Source organism: Rattus rattus, chromosome 8 (genome assembly GCF_011064425.1).
Source record: "Rattus rattus isolate New Zealand chromosome 8, Rrattus_CSIRO_v1, whole genome shotgun sequence".
NCBI classification, from domain to species: domain Eukaryota; kingdom Metazoa; phylum Chordata; class Mammalia; order Rodentia; family Muridae; genus Rattus; species Rattus rattus.
The window spans coordinates 87,246,072-87,267,676 of NC_046161.1; the positions used below are offsets into that span (position 1 = coordinate 87,246,072).

At 43.2% G+C, this 21,605-nt stretch overlaps 1 protein-coding gene across 1 annotated transcript in view; it reads right to left on the reverse strand.

Annotated features, from left to right (window-relative positions):
- Nucleotides 1-21,605, reverse strand: part of Pls1 (plastin 1) — a 92,627-nt gene that overhangs the window by 37,156 nt on the left and 33,866 nt on the right. Inside the window, exon 2 of the mRNA XM_032909980.1 lies at nt 5,851-5,955. Within this exon, the coding sequence (XP_032765871.1) occupies nt 5,851-5,920 (70 nt within the window). The 5' untranslated portion in view covers nt 5,921-5,955. The remainder of the gene's footprint in view (nt 1-5,850; nt 5,956-21,605) is intronic.

Genomic DNA, 21,605 nt, shown 5'->3' on the forward strand with positions numbered 1-21,605 from the left:
AGAACTCTGGAGGCAGAGGAAGGAGGATTTCTGTGAGGTTAAGGCCATCCTGGTCTACAGATCGAGTTCTAGGACAGCCAGGGCTACACAGAGAAACCTTGTCTTGAAAACCCAAATATATATACATATGTATACACACACACACACACACACACACACACATATATCTTATATGTATTTCTCATACTGTTGTATATGTTTAATCATGTTTGATAACATTTTGGGATTAGGTGTAAAAGAATTTCACCCCTATATTTGGACTTTTGGAAGTACACTTGTAAATGTTTTCATGTTATTACTAAGATGGCCTTGGGCAGATGGCAGGGTTCCCTAGAGACTGGAGCACTTCTGGACTCAGAACAAAGGCAACACAAAACAATTCTGCTTAGCTGGCAACAGATCGAGTTGCCATCTTGAGTGTTCTGGTGACCGCATGGAGTCTGCTCATAAGAATCCTGTGAGGGCTGATGTACACAGAGAACCTCATATGTGAAGCGCCATCCTCATGCCACCCTGACTAGATTTAGGATCGGGAACGCAGTTCTGGGTGTGCCCCACAGTGTTCCCTCAAAGGTTAACTGAGAAGGGAAGACCCCAGAAGCGGAGGTCCCAGCTGAATGGGAGAAGAATGCAAGCTGACTCCAGCGCGTGCACATATCCGTTTACATTCCCCATTTCTTGTTTGATTTCCACTTCTTACACTTTTCTCCTCTGTAGCATTCTCTCCCCTCCCATCTTGTTTTGTTTGTCTTGTTTTCCCCTTTCCCTTAACTCATTAATTTACTATTTTCACATTTAAGTAATGTATTAACTTCATTCAACGCTCCGCATTAGTTTTGCCATTCTCTATCTTGATTCTTACTGAGGCACTGGTGAGCTCGAACTACATTTCTGCCCCTTATGTTGATTGGTATAGCTTTTGTTGTTAGAGCACTTTGTTTTCTCTGGCTGATACTGGAGTATCATCATGAACCCTCAGGAGTGGGAAGCTCAGTAAAAATATCCCCAAATAAAAAGGAGAAGAGATATTCAACCCAACAGATATGTCATAGCAACAAAGAAACAACAACAAAACAAGGTGAGGTAACGTGGTGTCTCTGAAAGATCCTAACTCCCCAACCACCGAATTCAAAGATGCTGAAGTGGAGGCCATTGATGCTGAATGGAGATCTCCTAAGTTTACTAGTGAAGAAGATGGTCAGTGACCCCAAATAGGGTTACAAACCAAGCAGGTGAAGGAAGGGAGAGAGGGAGGGAGAGAAAGGGAAAGACAGAAGGAAGGAAGGAGAAAGAAAGAAAGGAAGAAAGAAAAGAGGGAAGGAAATCAATTGAGAACATAAAGAAAAAACCCCAACAACACTGAGGGCCAAGTCAGTAGGGCATGAGTAAAGCATCAATATGTATAAAAAAGCAACAAGGAAAAGAAAGCCAGCAAAATATTAAGGGATGGGAGGGCACTAAATGGACAGAAATTCTGGAAATTGAAAACTTTATGAACCAAAAAGAATACAGGGGAAAGCACCCATTGTCAACAGACTCAACCACTCAGAAGAAAGCAAGCCAGGAATAGACAATGACGTCGATAAAGTACAACAGTCAAACATTAACAAATGCGGAGAGGGAGAGAGGATGATCATATGTTGAAGAACTCTGAGATAAGATCAAGAGAGTAAACTTAATAATCAACAGAGTGGAAGCACAGATAAAAATTAAAGAATCTATCAACAAAATTGTAACTAGCAATTCCCACGTCTATAGAAAGAAATGGACATCCAATCACAAGAGACATTGAGAACCCCCAAAGAAGCATGACGATAGAAAAATGTCTCCTTAATGTATTTCAGCCAAGATGTTAAAAATAAAATATTAAAATCTGTAAGGAAAAATAGCAACTCATCTATAAAATAAAATACATCAGAATAACAAGATACTTTACTGTACCCCTAAAAGCCTGGAAGAATAAAGTGTCATATTTCAATTCTGTAAAGCGAATCACTGCTGACTAAGCATGCTATCTCCAGCACAACTATCATCAAGGAAAACGACGCAGAAATAAGGACCTTTCAAGATAAGCGCAAACAAAGACAGCCATTGACCATCAAGACAGCAGTGCAGAAATACTTGAAGGGATACTGTGCAGAGAGAGAAAAGAGGGGCCAGGCCGTAATACACACCTTTGATCCCGGGACTCAGAGGCAGATAGATCCAAGTTTACAGACAGACAGAGAGAGACAGAGAGACAGAGAGAGACAGAGAGACAGACAGAGAGACAGAGACAGATAGAGACAGAGACAGAGAGACAGAGAGAGAGACAGAGACAGAGAGAGAGACAAAGAGACAGAGACAGAGAGAGAACGAGAGAGAAAGAGAATACAACTGGCAAACTCACAGAAATTATCAGACTTAAATAATCTTAAAAGGAAATGGTTTCAAATCCCAAAATATAAAGCAGTCTAGTTGACCAGGATTTTTTTAAAGAAAATCCAATTATTTGCCAGTTCCAAAATCATAGCTCACTGGCAAAAAACACACCCACAGACAGACAAAAAAAAAAATGGACGTCAACCCATTGAACACATAAGAAATCAAATAAAAGCTGGCAGCTACTTCAATATCTGGAAGATTTCAAACAAAAACAGTCAGAAAAGATAAAAAAAAATGTAGCTACAAATTAATAAAGGAAACCATTCATCAAAATGATAAAATAATCATATATAGAGAGACAGATGACAGACAGACAGACAGATACCAAATACATAAACTTACCAAGGTAGCAAAGACCTCTGTAACGAAAACTTTGAAATAATCAAGAATGAGTCCGAAAACCCGAGATGGCGAAAGACCTCTCCTGCTTATGGGTAGCAGAATTAATACAAAACTACTGAATCACTAAGAAACAGCTACATATTCAACACGACCTCTATCAAAATTCCAAGGACATTCTTCACAGACCCACAAAAGACCAACCTTAAAACTCCTATGGAAACACAAAACACTCTTCATATCCAAGTCAATCCTAAGCAGGAGGAACAGTGCTGGAGGCCTTGCAGTACCTTCCCTCAAACTACACTACGGAGCCACAGTAACCAAAACAGGTACTGGTACAAAAGCCAGCAGACAGACGAATGAAATGGAATACAGGTCCCAGAAGTAAACTCAGACACTGACAGCTGCCCAGACATTGAGCCCAGGCTGAAATCGCTAGACAGAGACACAGGTAAAACACCGTGAGACTGGCAAAGGGCTTGAATAAACATTTCTCTAGAGAAAGCACAGTAGTCACCGTGAGAAAGCACAGTAGTCACCGTGAGAAAGCTGTTCAACCTCTGTACTCGTATGGGAAATACAACACTACTGCTACCTGTAACCTGTAAGAAGCATGACGATAGAAATGGCTTCTACATTGGTTACAGTGGCTGTTACAGAACAGACTGCAGCAGCAGAGCACACGGTGGTGAGGGTGAGTAGAAATGAGAACAACGGAACCATGTTACTGGGGATAGAAAGCAGCACCTCCACATTGAAAAGGTATCAGCCGTACCCCACGAATCAAATGTGGATGCAACGGGACCCCGTAAGTCCACATCTGCAGTACATCTGGGACTCCGGCAGTATTTGTGTACCTCTGTTCACAACAACGTGATTCGAAACAACCAGGAACCTGGAAGGATACTGATGAAAGCACAGGCCAGCAAAACGCTGTTGCTGGGCACACAATAGAATACTATGCAGGCTTTAAAAGGGAAGGCGGTTGTCACCTATGCTACATCCTAAAGGCATCGTTCCGTGCTAAGTGACAAGGTAGTCACAAAACCACAGCTACTGAATGACGGTATTTGTGCAAGGTCCCTACCAGAGGAAGATTCAGGCAGAAGGGGCAATGGTGGCTGGAGGAGAGAGAGCTGAGAGCAGCTATGTAAGCAGATGTGGAGTTGTAGTGTGGCAAGACGAAAGAGACTTGTGGGAAAGGATGATGGTCCTGAGTAACATGAACGGACTTAATTCCACTCAACTGGACACTCAAAACGAGCGAAATGCTCTGGTGTGTTTTAACCTGGCTTTAAAAAGTAAATGGCAGATTAACTGCCCACTTTCCCCAGTGACCTCAAAATACCTCCTCCAGTAAGGCTGCATGGGGGTGTTCTGCCCCTGGGAGAGTTATTTGTGCTTCCTGAGCTCAAGAATCCTCGTTTCTCTTGTAAAAAGTCAGCAAAAGTTCACGTTCTGTCACTGTTAGTGGCTCCCTCACAGAGCAAGCAATCTTGCTGTCAAAATTATTCCGTCAGTGGACTGTCTGTTCAAAATACCATTAATTAAATATAGCAAGATTATGTTTCCGTGAGTCAGAAAGATCAAAGTTGGCACGCTCCACAAAGAAAATGGATTACTAACTCATTTTCCTGAGACCCAGGAGGGGTCGCTTTCATTCCAGGGCGCCTGTACAGTGACTACAGCACCAAGCTGGCAGAACCACTCATTACCTAGTTCCGAGTGCCTAAAATAAGAGGGAACAGTTCAATAACCGCCCGATTCTTGGCTTAGAAAAAATGCCAAGCACTGCAGACAGTACTCGGAAACATTTATTGCTGATGGCTTTCTGCAAATCATGCCATATTCACGTGATGTTACAGTGACAAATGGGAACACTTCCACTCCCCTCTCCAGGCAGAAGAGGAAGGCCAGAGAGCTTTCTAAGTGCTTATTTACACACTGATGATTCGTGGACCACTTTTAAAAAACAAGACAAGCTATATTTTAAAAAACAATCACCATCACCACCACCACCACCACCACCTCCACCACTACCACCACCACCATCATCATCATCACACTCTAAGGTTAGCCCTACAGGAGTTTTAGTCATTGCTCAGGAGGCTGGTGAGATGCCCAGGAGTGAGACCAGCCATGGTCATACCCTCCCTGCTCCACCATCTCTTGTTTTCCCAGCAGCACTTTATTACCCAAGAATTCTGCTGAGGAAAGGAAAAGATGGTGAGCTCCAGGCTTAGTGTCTGTTCGCTGAGCTCAGCTTTCAGAGTTCGCTTTCTACTGGCATACATTTACAAACGAAAGCAAAAGGAGGGAGGGAGGGAGGGAGGGAGGGGATGTTCATATTTTCCTTGTTTACCGAAGTTTTTAAATAGGAAAGTGTGAAACTGATTTGACAAAAAGTGAGGAAACTGTTTTAGAAGAGGAAGGTACAAAGTTGTGAGGCTGCTAATGTCAAATTGAAACATGGGATGATTTCAGAACATGAAGGGGATAAAGGGAGAAACAATCTTTGAAAACAATGGTAGGATTTAAAAAAAAAAAAAAATGGGGGTTGGGAATTTGGCTCAGTGGTAGAGCACTTGCCTAGCAAGCTCAAGGCCCTGGGTTTGGTCCCCAGCTCCGAAAAAAAGAAAAAGAAAAAAAAATATGTATAGGAGGGAAAAGGAGACATATACCTTTAAAAACAAAACTATATTTTTAAATGTTCTGTACTGAGTCAGAAAAGTACTTCTGTTGGTGACTAAGGCATGAGATAAGAGTTCAGTTGGTACACAAGGAAGCGCTCCTGTATTTTCTTTTCTGTAATGGGCATACCATGCAAAGTGCACTCAGTCACACCGTCACTCATTAACCTGGATTAGCCTCTGTGCGTAATGACCAAGAACTAAAGTCCAATTCACCTAGAAACGCAAGCTCGCCTTGTCTTTAGCTTATCTTTCAGAAAGAATTCACTGAAGCCTAGGCAGAAACGGAAAGGGAATGCCCTGAGAGCTGAGAGGCAGCAGGAGGTGAGGACGCTGCCCCATGCCTGAAGTGTGGCAGCAAAGAGAACCAGGCACCAAGGCTCCCCAGCCTTACCTATTTTATTAAACGCTTCCTGTAGCTCTTCGAGCTCCTCCCGAGAAATGGTGGTGGTACTGTTTTCCATCTTTAGACTGGAAAGGCTGCTTCAGGTCTTTATATCTAGAGAAAACATATTACAAAATGAGTATTAGCTCCCTCGAGGTATTGGTAATGCATGTAAGGCACACAGGAAGTCTCTGCAAGAAGTCGCCCAGAAGGTCCTGCTGACAAGGAGCAAACAGTAGGTCACCTGGTGACACATCCAGATCAAGTCAGGAAACAATAACAGACTCAGCGTGGGGCGGGGTGGGGGGCAGAGGCTTGGTTTCCACACCCTGTGCTTCTATAAGACACGAGCTTCTCAACAGAATGTATGCGTTTCATCTATATTTGAGCTGACTCAGTTTAGGGGAGGCATAGCATTTGGATGTACAAAGGACAAAGAAAGTAAACTTAATGGCATGCACAACAGCCACAAAAGGGGTTAGCATCTGCTCATGCAGAGATGAATTTATGGCTGAAATGTTCACCCTCGAAATCATCCAACCATAGCCCCATTCTTCCCTTTTCCCTGTGAAAGGTCACTCCAGACTAGTGGAGCCCTTCTCAGAACAGGGAAGGCACACTAAAACGGGGGCGGGGGAAGGGGGCATTAAAAACTTAGGCTATAAAAAAGTAAGAAGTGGGCGGAGTAGTTACGAGCAAAGGCAGAAGTGAAGGCTCGATTCTCAGCCCCCACATCAAGTGGCTCACATCTGCCTGTAACTTCAGTTCCAGTGGATCTAACGCCCCCTTCTGGCCACTGCAAGTACTGCACACATACGGTTCACATACAAACGAGCAGGGACATAGAAATAAAAATGAAAAAATGTTGTGGCCTGTATAAAATACACACAGAAATTTTAAATCACTCTCATCTTACACTCCAGAAATACTACCTAACATCTTTCTATTTTCTCAGATCCACTTTCTAAACAGAGGTACCTCTGGGGGAGGGTGGTTTAAATGTGCTCATATTTAGTACTAATGCATTATTAGCATGCTTTTGTGTTATTTATCAATAAAACATTTAATGGCCACATACTACCATCTCATAATTTACCTGGTGAATTCCTCACTGCACGGTATTTAGGTGGTTTCCAATTCTTACAGACAATGCCTTACTACGTAGTCCAGGTTAGCCTGGAAGTCAGGATAATCCTGCTTCCTCCTCATAACTGTTCAGATTATGGGCATACACTACCACACCCAGCTCAACGCCTCTTCTTAGACGACTTAGTGACTTTTTTATATTTAGCACAGAAGATGAATACAAATTATATTGTTATATATACCTAGTTATACAAGACAGTTAATATATACCACAGAATGAAAGTAGATATTTGTGTCCTAGAAGAGAATAGGAGAAGCTAGACCCATTTTCAAATGCTTTTATACTTACATTTAATTTCATTTCTATGAGCTTCAACCTCTTTGAATTATCACAAAATCATAGCAATTATCAAAATCATCTATTCACTTAAACTTATCATGGCAATTTAGTATGTCAAGTCATAAGAAACATTCAAAGAGTGATATGCTCTGAGCACAGAGCCTGCCTCAGCCTTACATGTACCAAAACTGGACTGATCCGCATATCGACTTCTAATAATCTTGATGTTCTCTCAAAATGATGGACTTCTACATTTTACATTTCTTCTAGGGCATTTTTTAGTCCTAATTTAATGCAATCAAATGGGTTTTTAAATATTATATTGCCCACTATTTAACCTTACACTTTTTTTTTTTAACAAGCCCAAGAATGGCTTTAGATTTATCAGTAGAAAAGACAATGGTCCAACTGAGTCAGCCTACTGACTCAGAGGCGTTCCTTACATCCCACCTTTAAGCATTCATTTTATTAAGTTCTCGGTTTAGAAGCTTTTCTACAGTTATACTTTTTTTGAGACAGTGTTTCTCTGTGCATCCCCAGCCACCCTAGATAATTCCCTATGTAGACCAGGCCTTGAACTCAGAGCTCCATCTGCTTCTGTCTCCTGAGTGCCAGGATTAAGGTGTATGCCACCATGCCTGACAGTTACAACTCTTTACAGGTGCATTTATTTTGTGTTGAAAGAAAGTAGTTAGCAAGATATCTTGCATAACTTCCTGGTTTCTCAAACTACTATTCCAGTGGTGAATCAATACAGTCCTGGTCATCCCTTATTCAAAATGATCTCTCCCACTTGCCCAGAGTTTTAAAGGCTGAAAATTAACTGTGCTGATGATTTTGCGTTGGGAATGGTAGATATAAAGCTGGGGTTCGATACTTAGCCATACCTATTTGATTTTATGTAATTTGTTAATTACCTATCATAATTTTATATGCCCACAATCAAGCAAAATATTAGCATGTAATGTATTAGAAATCATTTTACCCATAGGTGATTCTTATTTTTTTGCCTTTATATCTAATAAGTATAAAAGATATTGCCTTATGTCTTTCAGTATTTCAATGAGACAAACAGAAATAGAGAATGATCTCCAAAATATACATTTGAAGTGTTACGCTAAGACAGGGTCTCCTTGTGTAGGTCAGGATGATCTCAAATTCAAAAATTTTTCTGAAAAAAATAATTTCTTCTGCCTCTGCCCTAGGATTACAGTTGTGCATGTCTACAACCAGAGGAAGCTTCGATCTTTTGTATGTGCCTGAATGCACATTTATTCATGTATGTATAGGTTTGTGTGTTATTGTGTGTATAATTATGTGTGCCTTTGCACGTGGAGGCCAGCGGTCAATACGATGTGACTTCCTCAGTCCCTCTCCATGTTACTTCTGAGACAAGGTCTCTTCCTGAATCTGGATCTCAGTCATCCAGATACCCTGATGAGAGCCAGAGACAGGCAAATTAGTGATGTGCTCCTGCGGTGAGAAAGGAGGCTGAGACAAAGAGATCTTGCTAGAAACTCTTGATCTGGTTACCCAGAGTACACTGAACAGCAGAAACAAGAGTCCCTGCTTCAACAAGACGGAAGGCAAGAACCTCAACTCTCAAAAGTCGCCTTCTACCTCCATATGCACACCACCTTACGTGTGCACTGTCATACACATACAGACACACACACACACACACACACACACACACACACACGTAAACAACAGTTAATGGAAAAGGGAAGCCATGAATTTGAAAGAGATCAAGGAGGCATATATGGTAGACTTTGCCAGGAAGAAAGGGAAGAGAGAAATGATACAATTAGAGTCTCGAAAATAAAAGAATTATTTTTTTAAAAAAATTTACAAGGTCTTAGAACTGCATGGTAAACAGTGACAGTAAGCTATCAGAAAGCAAGCTAGTCTTCAGGGCAATTAGCCTGGTTTTTCCAGAACCCAGTAAAAGTGTGAGCGTGCTGCCTAACAATTGAGGGATTTGGATTAAAAGAGACCTGAGGTGCACGGCCACATGTGAATGTGCTCCCAAGAGGATCCGGTTTGGACAGAGCAACTGTAAACATCCTGGGAAGTAATTGCAGGTTTGACTATGGAACCCAACTAATGTTCGATACTTTAATTGCCCGTGCTGTTACTTTTGTAACCTGATTTTACAGAGGTGCATGCGAGAGGTAAGCTCTGGAAGCCTATGCCTCTCTTCAAGATGACTCCTCCTCCACCTCATCTTCTCTTTAAAAGATCATTTATTTATGCATTTTATGTACAAGAGCGCTCTGTCTGCATGTATGCCTGCATGCAAGAAGAAGACATTGGATCCCATTACAGATGATTGTGAGCCACCATGTGGGTGATGAGAATTGAACTCAGGACCTCTGGAGGAGCAGCCAGTGCTCTTAACCACTGAGCCATCTCTCCAGCCCTCTTCAAGACACCTCAGTGACATTATGAAACTAATTTCCTAACTCAGTACTGTTACCATTTAATGCTCATTAAATGTCAGCACAACAATAATCAAAGGAAAAAGAAAAGACAGGAGTGCTTCTCGAGAGGAAATGCAGATGGCCGCACAGTGGGAAAGGAGCTGTCTTTTCATTATACACATTCTGTATCCTTTTAGACCACAAACCTACTAGCTCCTCTATGTAACTGAAAAAGAGCCAAGGCCGGTTTGGGAAAACAGTGCATCTAATGCATGAACACGAGAGGTCTGGATCCATGTTTCAAATACTAATGATGACAAGGTTATATATAAACCTATTACCTGTGTATGAGCATTTTAAAAGGACATTGGCATTTCTTACGATGCAAAATACTATGATTAAAATACTAAATGTATACACTGTGACATCCACGTCTTCACTGCCCTGTGTGTACTCTCACCTCAGCCACACCACTCTATGACGTAGTCCCTGCCTCCATTCTGATACCGCAGCAAGGATTCTGAAGACAAAGGAAATCACGTCACTTGCAGGAAAACTAATGGAGCCAGAAATTATTATAGCAAGTGAAATAAGCGAGACCTGGAAAAAAAATGCCATGTTTTCTCTCATAAGCAAATCTTAGATTCTCACTTTTAAATATACATGTATACATTTTTATATATACACATATATATATATGTGTGTGTGTATATACATATACATATATACATATATACATATATACATAGATAGATAGATAGATAGATAGATAGATAGATAGATAGATAGATAGCTATTAAAGTAGAAAATAGATCCTAAGAGGCAAAAAGAGAATTATTAAGGCAGGTCAGGAGGGGAACAGAGTATGTGTGATGTGAAATCGGAATGGGGCTGGTGAGGAAGGAGGGGTCGGCACAAGAGTGGAGGAGGAAAAGACAACAGGCCGTGAGGTAAGAGTGTGAAAACGTCACAATGACACCCACCCATTTGTTCGCTAACCTGAAAATGAAATATATTTTCAAAACAAGAATCAGATGTGAAGTTAAAAAGAAATAAAAAAAAAAAAAAAAAAAAAGCCCTTTAGAACAAAGCTAAAAGAGAAAAGACCAAAGGCGTGATCGAGGCAACACAGTCTTCGTCCCTCCGCAGCAGAGCCTACTCTGAACCAGTCCTGCCTCTAGGCCCACGTGCACGCTGCTAACGTAACTGGATAGCAACCACATAAACATACAGGTACACGATAACTGCACAGTAGCCTGCCTTATACATTCCATTCTTGTGAAATCAGAACTTGCAGTTTAAAAGAAGTCAGCCTATGTAAAGTATGGGGGAAACCCTAGATGCATCAACTCATGTTTATCAAGCAGACATAGCCTGTCTTATATGAACCGTTCTTGACCACACCATTACTCTGATTCACTTCACAACCTTAGAAATGAGGAACTCGTCCAGAATCGGTGCCTGAAGTCTAGCACTGGAGTACACACTTGTGAGTGAATGCCTGAGACAGATGCGGAAGAGACACCAGGCTCCCCATGAGGCCTACGGTGGGCGGGCCGTGCTGAACTCTCTATATACAGTCCCATGGCTTTGACTCGCCCCTTGAATGTCTCCAACATTTTCAATGCTACATTCCTCTCACACTTTTTTTTTTAACACCTATGGTTTAAGCTGAACATTCATTTACCAGTTAAAGCCGCCACCCGCCTCTAATCTTTAAGTGCTTCCTGGCCCAACCAAATGTATATCTGAAAGATGAAAGAAACATTTGGAAAAAGAAAAAAAATCAGTTGAAATTTAATCTAATCTTTATACTCCCTCAAATATTCAACTTCCTCGAGTCTCTTAAAGCTTTGCCAAAGCAGCTGATATGAGCGGCAAGATCTAACAGGCTTCGCTGAACAGTCTGAGGGGAAAGGGCGTTGGAAATAGCCCCCAAATTGCCCTGAAACCAAGAAAAAATGTATGCCTTCTACCAACCCTAGAGCTCCAACCGTCAGAGACCGACACTGCTTCCTCCGATGCCTGGCCACTCCCTCAGTTCCTAGATCCTTTATCTTCCCTCCTCCTGCCCCCTCAGATTCGGAGTTCTCAACGTGTCCTCTGACTCAGCTTGGCCAGACTTCCCCTCATCCACCCTCCAAAAGTCCCCATTCCCTGACTCCTCCACCCACAGGAACCTACAGCACAATGGCAAATATTTACAAAGAGCTTCCAACCGCCCTGGAATTAGACACACATTAATCTACTGACAGAACAGGCAGGATCCCTGACACGTGAGTTTGAGGCCCACAGAGACGGCCTAGCCTGCACTGAGATGGTAAAGGCCCCACTCACTTCCTGTTTGCTCTCTTCTCCCTGGTGTGGATGCACTGTGACCAGCCACCTCCTGCTCTGTCACCATGACTCTCTACTCTGAAGAACTGTATCTCCTACACTGTAGCCCAGAACACAGCCTTCCTTCCTTCCTTACCTTGCTTTGTCAGCCATTTGGTGACAGCAACAAGAGAAGTAGCTAAGACAGTTACACTCCTGTTTGACCAGTAGAGGGTTAGCAGATATTTAGTAGCTCACTAGATGAATCTGGAGATGCACGTGGGAGAGGGAAACTGCTAAAGGATGCATACAGCATGCCGCTCACTGTAAGTCATACAAATGCAATACTGTCTAGGCTGCCTAGGATACCGTGTGCACGTAAGAGAGCTTAGAATGTGAGAGCTACCAACAAGTTCCAAAGAGTAGCTGTCAGGGATGGAGGCTGGGGTCAGGGCATGAGCTAAGCCTGGTTGGATCTTTTTACAAAGGTATGTTTCCAGGGATTACGACAGCAAGTTTAATGTGTGTTCAGTGTGGGATGTTAGGGGCTGGTACACAGACATAGTTACAATGTGCGCCTGTATTTTTCCAGGCTTTAAAAAAAAAAAATTCATAACATTAAAAAAATTCTTATACGAAAAAAAGATACTTCTTAAACCAAAGTCATGAACTACTAGTTAAAGAAATGGGTTAGGGGCTGGGCAGATGGCTCGATAAGTAAAGTCCTTGAGGAGCTGAGTTCAGTTTCCAGAACTAATGGCAGAAGGAGAGAACCAACTCTTCAGAATTGCCCTTTGACCTTATTTCCACATAAGGTGCGCATGCGCACTCGCGCACGCGCTCTCTCACCCACACACACACACACACATATACATGCACACATGCACACACACACACACACACACACACACACACACACTCATACTCATCAACTGATTAAAAAGAAGTCGGATGGCACCTGAAGAATTACACTCGATGTTGTCCTCGGTCCTCAACATGTGCACACACACATGGGCACCAATGCACAACCAAATATGCACACACACCAAGAAAGAAATAGGCTGCAGTACAGCAGAGTGGTGTGGGGGGAGACTTAGTGCTTACGAGGCTCTGAGTTCTAGGCCTACAGGGAAAGGAAATGGGGGTGGGGAGGAGACAGGTGGGAGCGGCGGAGCAGACAAACGCTAAAATAATCAACAAAATATAAAGATGACCTCTCGGCATCTCTTTTTGAACGGGGGACATTTCCCAGACTTTTAAAAACTGCACGTACTTCAAATCTTCAGCAACTCCAAGATACTATTATGGTAGAATTTACCGAAATATTACAGTTCACTTAGCCCTCTGGTGCCTTAAGGTCCTGGAAGTACATAAGACAAGATCCGGTCAGAAATCCAGGGTCCCCTCTGACCTTGGAAAGAATAAACCTAGGAAGAGGTTTACCTAGGTTGTGTATTCAGAGTCTGGTTTGGGGTTGGCAAGACAAGGCATAGTGGGAGACGACAGCGAACGAATGAGATTACCCTGAAGGGAAGGAAGAAACAGTAGGTGCTAGCCAAGAACAGATAACTCCACCAAAAGCCTGCAGGCTATGCCAAAGAGCACGTTCCACAGCGCCGCCTGCAGGCTATGCCAAGGAGCGCGGTCCCCAGCGCGGCTGAGGACTGACTTGTGAAGGCAGCAGAGTTTCCTCTGAGACTCTTGTTCTGTCAGAGACCCCAGGACAAAGGAGACTGAAGGCAGATCTGACAGCAATGGTGAAATGAGAAGACAAAGCTGCCCTAAGGATGTTAAGAACCTCGGGTGTTCAGCCCTTCCCGGTGTCTATGGAAAAGACCGTGAGAAAAGTCTAGACTCGAGTCTACAGATGCTCAGTATTCCTGGTCCGAGCAGTCCCGTTGGCACTGTGTGCCCTCCTCTGCGCCCTCCTCTGCTTCTCTTATCTCCTGCCACAGCCCTTCCCTTTTCCTGCTATTTCCTATTTTCAGCTTCCCATTACAAACTCGAAAGATCTGTCACCAGAAGCCACCACCGTGTGTGAGAACCACAAGCAGCTAAGAGATGAAATGCAACTGTCCTTCCTGGTGTAAGGCAAACCTGGAGAGTGTTCTCACGGTTGATTCTCTCCCCAGTTTCCTACTGAGCCACACTTCATAGCAGGTCTCCCCACAATCACAGTCTCCTTAACTTGTTACTTTTAATCAGATTTTTCTTGGGTTAACTGGAATGTCTACTAACTCTTGAACAGAAGTAGGAACTGGGATATTGTCTACTTGGTTAAATACGAGTTTCCTGTGCTACACAGCAGCACAACTGTCTCTTGGGCCAAGACAGCGGGTATTTAATAGGCTCAAAATGTCCCTCCCTGAGAACCCTCCAGCTCTGAAAGAACTGAGGTTGCCTTTTTCTTTTATTCTATAAGCAGCTGCTATAGAGACTCTTCTTTGAAAGGCAATTAATTTTACTGTCAATAGCCTGGATTTGTCGAGTCTCAAACTATTTAAAAAGAAATTAATTTGCTTGTTTGAGAACTGCCTCCGTGCATGGATTAACACTAGAGACCTTGAGAACACCACTCGGGAACCACTGTGAGGAGTGGGGCTCATGTGTCGCTAGGGTGAGTGACGCCTGGCTCAAACTGACTGACACAGACATGTCCTAAATGGAGCCTGGCAACCTTCTGCAAAACAAATCAACAAAAAATAATCTCGAGTTCGCTTCACAGCAGGCCTTTTCCTCTCCTGTCTTTACACTTCCATGGTGCCCCCCCACTACCACCATTAATGCCTGCACCCTCCCTGCATGTAATAACCTCCCTTTTTTTTTTAAGATTTATTTATTTATCATATATATGTGAGTACACTGTAGCTGTCATCAGGCACACCAGAACAGGGCATTTGGTCCCATTATAGATGGTTGTGAGCCACCATGTGGTTGCTGGGAACTGAACTCAGGACCTCTGGAAGAGCAGTCAGAGGAAGAATTTTCTATGACCTCCAGGACTGTTGGCTTCACCTGTGCCCCCTCACCTACAGATGATGAAAACTATTAACCTACCTGCTCACACCAAGCTGTTGATTGTAAACAAAACAAGATAGAGGGGCGAAAAAGAGCAAAAGCTTATTGTGCCAAAATTTTGCAAAACCTGAAATGATCGTACTGGGAAGGTATGGGTGAGGGTGCTTCTCAAGGGAAGGCTGAACAAACCGGGCCCAGAGGGCAAGGCCTGATCAGCTTCCAGGACTCTGTGGAGGGACTGTGCGGTGGGGCTGTGGCAATGCCCATGCCCACCATCGGCACATGCGAATTACAGTCTGATTCCACGGATGAGAGGCGCTAGGCCACAGGCCCCATTCCCACAGCCAAGGGATAGCAAGGAGACAAGACCTGCAGTGCCAGAGGTCTCTGCCCAGGTTCATTCGCCTTCTATGCAATCCTTCGGCTTGCAGCAAGCATCGGCATTTTAAATTTGACTCATGCACATACAGGCCACCCTAAAAGTGCTGCTATGGGTGCTTAGGACCGCCACGAACGTCTTTTTTTTTTTTTTTCTTACTCTTTAAACAACAAACACCCATGAGGGCTCATCACAAGCCAAGCCCTTTCCTGAGGACTACATATATAATGAGTCTCACAGCAATTCTATTTGATTGGCACATTCCAATCCCAACTTCGCAGCTAAGGAAACTGAGGCCAAAGTATACATATTAAGTAGAAAAGCTGGACTCTGCATCAAAGAGGGTGACAAGTCCAACCCCAGTTACTTATTATCCTCATTTTTAGATTTATTTATGTAATTTTTAAAAGTATGAGTGCTCCGTCTGCATGTACACCTGCCTGCCAGAAGGGAGCACTAGATCCCTTTATAGATGGTCATGAGCCACCCACCATGTGGGTGCTGGGAACTGAACTCAGGGCCTCTGGAAGAACAGCAGTGTTTTTAATCGCTGAGCCATCTCACCAGCCCTGTCTTACTACCTTCTTCTTTAATTAATTAGTTAACCAATTTACATCCAATCTCACCATGCCCTTCCTCCAATCCTCCCTGTCCTTCCCTCTCACCCACCCTTTCTCCCCCCCCCTTTCTCCTCAGAAAAGGGCAGGCCTCCCATGGACACCAACTTTGGCATACCAAGTTGCAGTAGGACTAGGTGAATTGTCTCCCATTGTGGCTTGACAAGACAGTCCAGTTAGGGGAAAGAGCCTAAAGGCAGGCAACGGAGTCAGAGAGAGCCCCTTCCTGCTATTAGGAGTCCCACCTGCAGACTGAGCTGCAAAACTGTTACAGATGTCTGTCCCACGCATGCTCTCTGGTTGGCAGTTCGGTCTCTGTGGGCCCCTGTGGGCCCAGGTTAGCTGATTCTGTAGGTTTTCTTGTAGTGTCCTTGACTTCTCTGTCTCCTTCCATTCTTTCTCCCTCTCCTCCTCTTCCACATGACTCCCCAAGCGCTACCTAATGTCTGGCTGTGGGTCTCTGCATCAGCTTCCAGCAGTTGCTGGGTGAAGCCTTTCTGACGACAGTCATGCTAGGCTCCTGTCTGCAAGTATAGCAAAGTATCATTAATCGTGTCAGGGTGGGCTGCCTCTCATGGCATGGGTCTCAAGCTGGGCCAGTCACTGGTTGGCCTTTCCCTCACTTTGTCCTCCATCTTTATCCCTGTACACCTTGTAGGCCTGACAAACTGTAGTTGGCTTTGTGGCTGGGCTGGTGAACACTCCCTCCATTGGAAGTCTTGCCTGGTTACTGGAATGGCTGGTTCAGGCTCCATATCCCCCATTGCTAGGAGTCTTAGCTACAGTCCCCCCTCATAGATTCTGAGAGTTTCCATTGTCCTAGCTTTCCAGCTCATCCCAGAGATGCCCCCCTCAGTTGATTCCAGTTCTCTCTCCCAGTACTCTCTCCCTCCGTCTTCCCCCCACTAGATCCCCCTGCTCCCCTCACACCACCCCCTGAACTCCATTTCCCAGCCACAGCTCCACTTACTACCTTCTTAACCGAGGTCACTCACTAAACATCTCCTTCCTCGCCCCCAGCTCAGCAAGCTCCCTGTGATCTTTTCCGGTTCAAAGCTGGCCTAGAATCTAACCGTGCAGTGCAGAACTATTAGACCCAAGTGTGCGCACTGTGCAACCTTCCCAGAAACTGAGAAAGAATGGACGGAAAGATTTAACTGAGCTTCGGGAAAGGATGTGAATTATTTTACAACACTTTTCTGATCTCCAAAAAGTACTTTGCTCCTGTTTTATGTATTGTGTAGTCACAGGAAATTATACGCTGGGAGATGATTGCCAGATTGTAATTGCCTATAAATGCCAAATGTGTCAGAATGAATGCTTGAGCACCACACCAACTAGCTGTCAGGCCACAGGGAACAGGCCCTGGTGACTCACACGTCCCCATATGAATCCTCTGGAATGACCGAGGTATTACTTCCTGGCTTCAACTCCCTTCCCCAGCCCTAGCCCAGAATTCACGGACTCAAAGGAACACAAACGAGCCTCTAGTGTAACTGGTGCCCATGTGGGCAGATATCCTCCCAGGATGCCACATCAGGGCGTGAACTCTAACCTTCAAAATGCGCTTGGCTCCAAAGTAAAGCTTTTCACTCATTACATTTAAAAGACCATTTTCAGGAGACGAGTTCCTCAGAGGATATTTTGCCACACGCAGGATCCAACTCTAATTGTCCCTATCACAAAGCAAAGGGAGAAGTTTTCATGTAGCATGTGCAGATATTTTTTCAAAGATTCATTAAAAAAAACTCACATAAAATCTCAAAGTTTCTAAAGGTTATGGATAAGAAAAATAAGGATTTTATTAAATATAACTATATATATAATCAATTACAAAGGCTTGTCATAATAACAAGTAACGACTCTCAAACTGTTATCACTTTCCCCAAAAAGCATAATAAGTTACACAGTTTGACATTATTCTTTTAAGAAGCATCAGGCCTCTAGTGAAGGATTTTACCTAACAGCAGATTCGAGTTTTCTGACTGATAGAAGACTGAGTCTCTATGACAAGCAGGGACTTGCCCACAGACTATGAAGCAACCATCTTGTTTGGTACTCATTATTAAAGAAAGCAGCACTCACTAGCAACTCTGGAAGTTTCTCCATTCTAGAATCTCAACAATAAAAAAATAATAATGATAACCACACTTTATAGTTAACAAGTCTTTTATACCTTTCAAAGTGGTCCCTACTACAAATTATCTAATATTAGAGATAGGTCTCACAACAGAGAAATCAAGACATAATATACTACTTACTCAGGTAATTCTGAGGATTTCCCTATTAGCACCTTGACTGATGACTGATGTGGGAGGCCCAGCTCACTGTGGACGGTACCACCATTGGGCTGCTGGTCCTGGCTGCAGGCTGAGTCAGTAAACAGTGCTCCTTCACGGCCTCTCCTTGAGTTCCTACCCTGACTTCCCTCACTGTTGGGCTGTGATGTGAAGTGCAAGCCAACTAAACCCTTTCCTTCCAAGTTGCTTTTTGTCGTGGTGTTTATCACAGCAATAGGAACTCTAAGACGGTGACCACAGTGGCCAAAGATCCGTTTGCATCCTTTAGAATCCTAACAATAATTTCTTCTAGCTTCTTTCCATTTGGCATGAGTATTTTCACAGTATTCGAATCTTTTGCCTGCCATTCTGCTGTGTGGATTTTTATTATTTGGTTTTACAGGTTGCTCTCAGCCCTGATGGCGGCGAGCATCTGTCCTTTCCCCACAAAGAATGTTGTCAGATGCAGGCTCTTCATGGTGATCCATCAGGCTGAGGAAGCTCCCATCTATTCTAGTCGGCTGGAAGGTGTGGTGTGTGTGTGTGTGTGTGTGTGTGTGTGTGTGTGTGTGTGTGTGTGTGTGTGTGTGTTTCTGTAATCACCAATAGATTATACATTTCTGCTTGTTAGTGTTTTGAATTGCAATTACTGACTTAAACTGTTAACATTCCTGGAATAAGCTGTCCTTCATTAGGAGGCGTTCACATCTCATGATAAGGTTAGGATAAGCCTCTTCTGTCCTGTCTCCTACTTCTCTCATGGGTTATGTTCTCTTCCTCCTTTTTATCTTTTCTGGAACTACTCGAACATTTCTAATTCCAATTTATTTCTTCTGGTCATTAATCATATACAATTTCGTGGCTGCTTTCAGTTTTATAACATACATTGTCTTTTAACTTGCTACACCTTACCCTCGAGAGGTTTCAGCCCATGCCACAAAGAGCATCAAAATGCCCAATGGTGGGGAGGTTGGGCATCACCAACCTGGAAACCTGAATCCAAACGTTCCAACTGGTAAAGCTGGGAAGCGGAAGAGAAAGCCTGCTTAGAGAGCTGGCCCAGAAATCTGAAGAACCACAGGGTCTCAAACACATCTAACTTCAGATACTTCACATAAGGAATACTCAATGTATACCGCCTCTACTCCCCCAACTCTTGCCCTGTGTGCTATTTTTATTATAAATTGCATGCCACAGATCTTATCATTTTAAACTAATTATCTTTTAGAACCAAATAGAAATACTTTTAATATGTCATGCCTGATGAAGATAAATTTAAGCTTTAAACAGCAGTAACCCTTAAAAATATTAATAAATGGTTGTATGCACACCGGTGTGGTACCAGGCTCTTCCTCCCTTTACACAGACCTGTGTTTCCACAGTGTCTCCTTCCAGCTGCCTGGAGCCGTCCTTTAACATTGCTTGTCCTATTAACAGCCGGTGTTATATCCACATGGTTCATCCTGTTTGGAATATGTCTTTGCTGGGTTTAGATCTGAGCTGACTGCTTGTCTCTGCATTAATGATGCTCTCGCGTGCCCTGTTGGCACTGTCCCCAACAGCACATCTGTATCATTGCCATCTCTCTTCTTCTGCACATAACACCTTACGGTTTGCATATGCTTGGCCCAGGGAGTGGCACTATTAGAAGGTGTGGCCTTGCTGGAGGAAGTGTGTCACTGTGAGGGTGGGCTTGGAGACCCTCCTCCTAGCTGCCTGGGGATGCTCAGTCTGTTCCTGGCTTCCTTCAGGTGAAGATGTAGAACTCAGCTCCTCCTGCACTGTGCCTGCCTGGATGCTGCGATGCTGCTACGCTCCTGCCTTGATAATAATGGACTGAACCTCTGAACCTATAAGCCAGCCCCAATCAAATGTTGTCCTTTATAAGACTTGCATTGGTCATGGTGTCTGCTCACAGCAATAAGACCCTAACTAAGACACACCTCCTTTTCTCATTGGGTTATTTTAAGAGTTTACTCTTATCAGTGGTTCTAAACAATTTAGTTATGGTATGCCTTGATGTTATTTAAGTACACTGTGCCTCGATATCACTTTACTCTATCTTTTTATTGCAGCTCGTGATGTTTCTCAGATCTATAGTTTTCAACCTGTGGTTTTCTTTTCTGGCTCTTATCTTGCAAGTATTTCTTCTGTTTTTCTCCCCTTCTTTGAAGGATAATCAGGACATGCATGAGACCATGTGATACTATCCATGTATTTATTGACAAGGGGATCAGGAGTTCAAAATCAGCTGTATACTGAATACTTGTCAAGGATAGACAAGGCTTAGGATACTGTCTCAACAAATAAAAATAAGTTTGACAGTAAGAGAATTTAAGACTCATGCTTAAGTGTTTACTAATTGATAAGATATGTATTATTGCATTGGATTCTCAAATAGGGAAAGCAGAATTAAAAATGAAATTTTATATATAAATATATATGACAGTGTCTTAGTCAGGGTTTCTATTCCTGCACAAACATCATGAACAAGAAGCAAGTTGGTGAGGAAAGGGTTTATTCAGCTTACACTTCCACATTGCTGTTCATCACCAAAGGAAGTCAGGACTGGAACTCAAGCAGGTCAGGAAGCAGGAACTGATGCAGAGGCCATGGAGGGATGTTACTTACTGGCTTGCTTCCCTGGCTTGCTCAGCTTGCTTTCTTGTAGAACCCAAGGCCACCAGCCCAGGAATGGCACCACCCACAATGGGCTGGGTCCTCCCACCTTGACCACTAGCTGAGAAAATGCCTTACAGCTGGATCTCATGAAGGCATTTCCTCAAGGGAGGCTCCTTTTCTGTGATAACTCCAGCTTGTGTCAAGTTGACACATAAAACCAGTCAGTACAGATAAGAATAAATATTACTGTCACTATACTACATAAACTACTATGTTTGCAAACCCACTCATTCCTGATTTGTGCATAAGGAGACAGTGTCAGAGAGGCCAACTTACAGAGCAGGTCAAGGGCTAGTAAGTGCCAAAACTAGAACTATTGTCAGTGTGCCCGAGTCTTTGTCCTCTGTTCCTTTCAATAAACCACATGATTCTTGTGTGGCCAAGAGTGATGAAGTCATGCAGTGGGTTCTCAAGGGAAACAAGGAATCATCTTTCTACATGATATTCAAGAGCGAGATCTGAGCCTCTTTTGTGTAAAGGTAAAATGAGATGACTCAGAACGGAGGTTTACAAAACAATTCCGTGCATGGTTCTTTGTACTTTATCAGTTATAATTTAAAACTAAACTCTCGTTTTTTTTCCTACATTACTATTTTTATTATATATAATAGGAATTGAGTAATG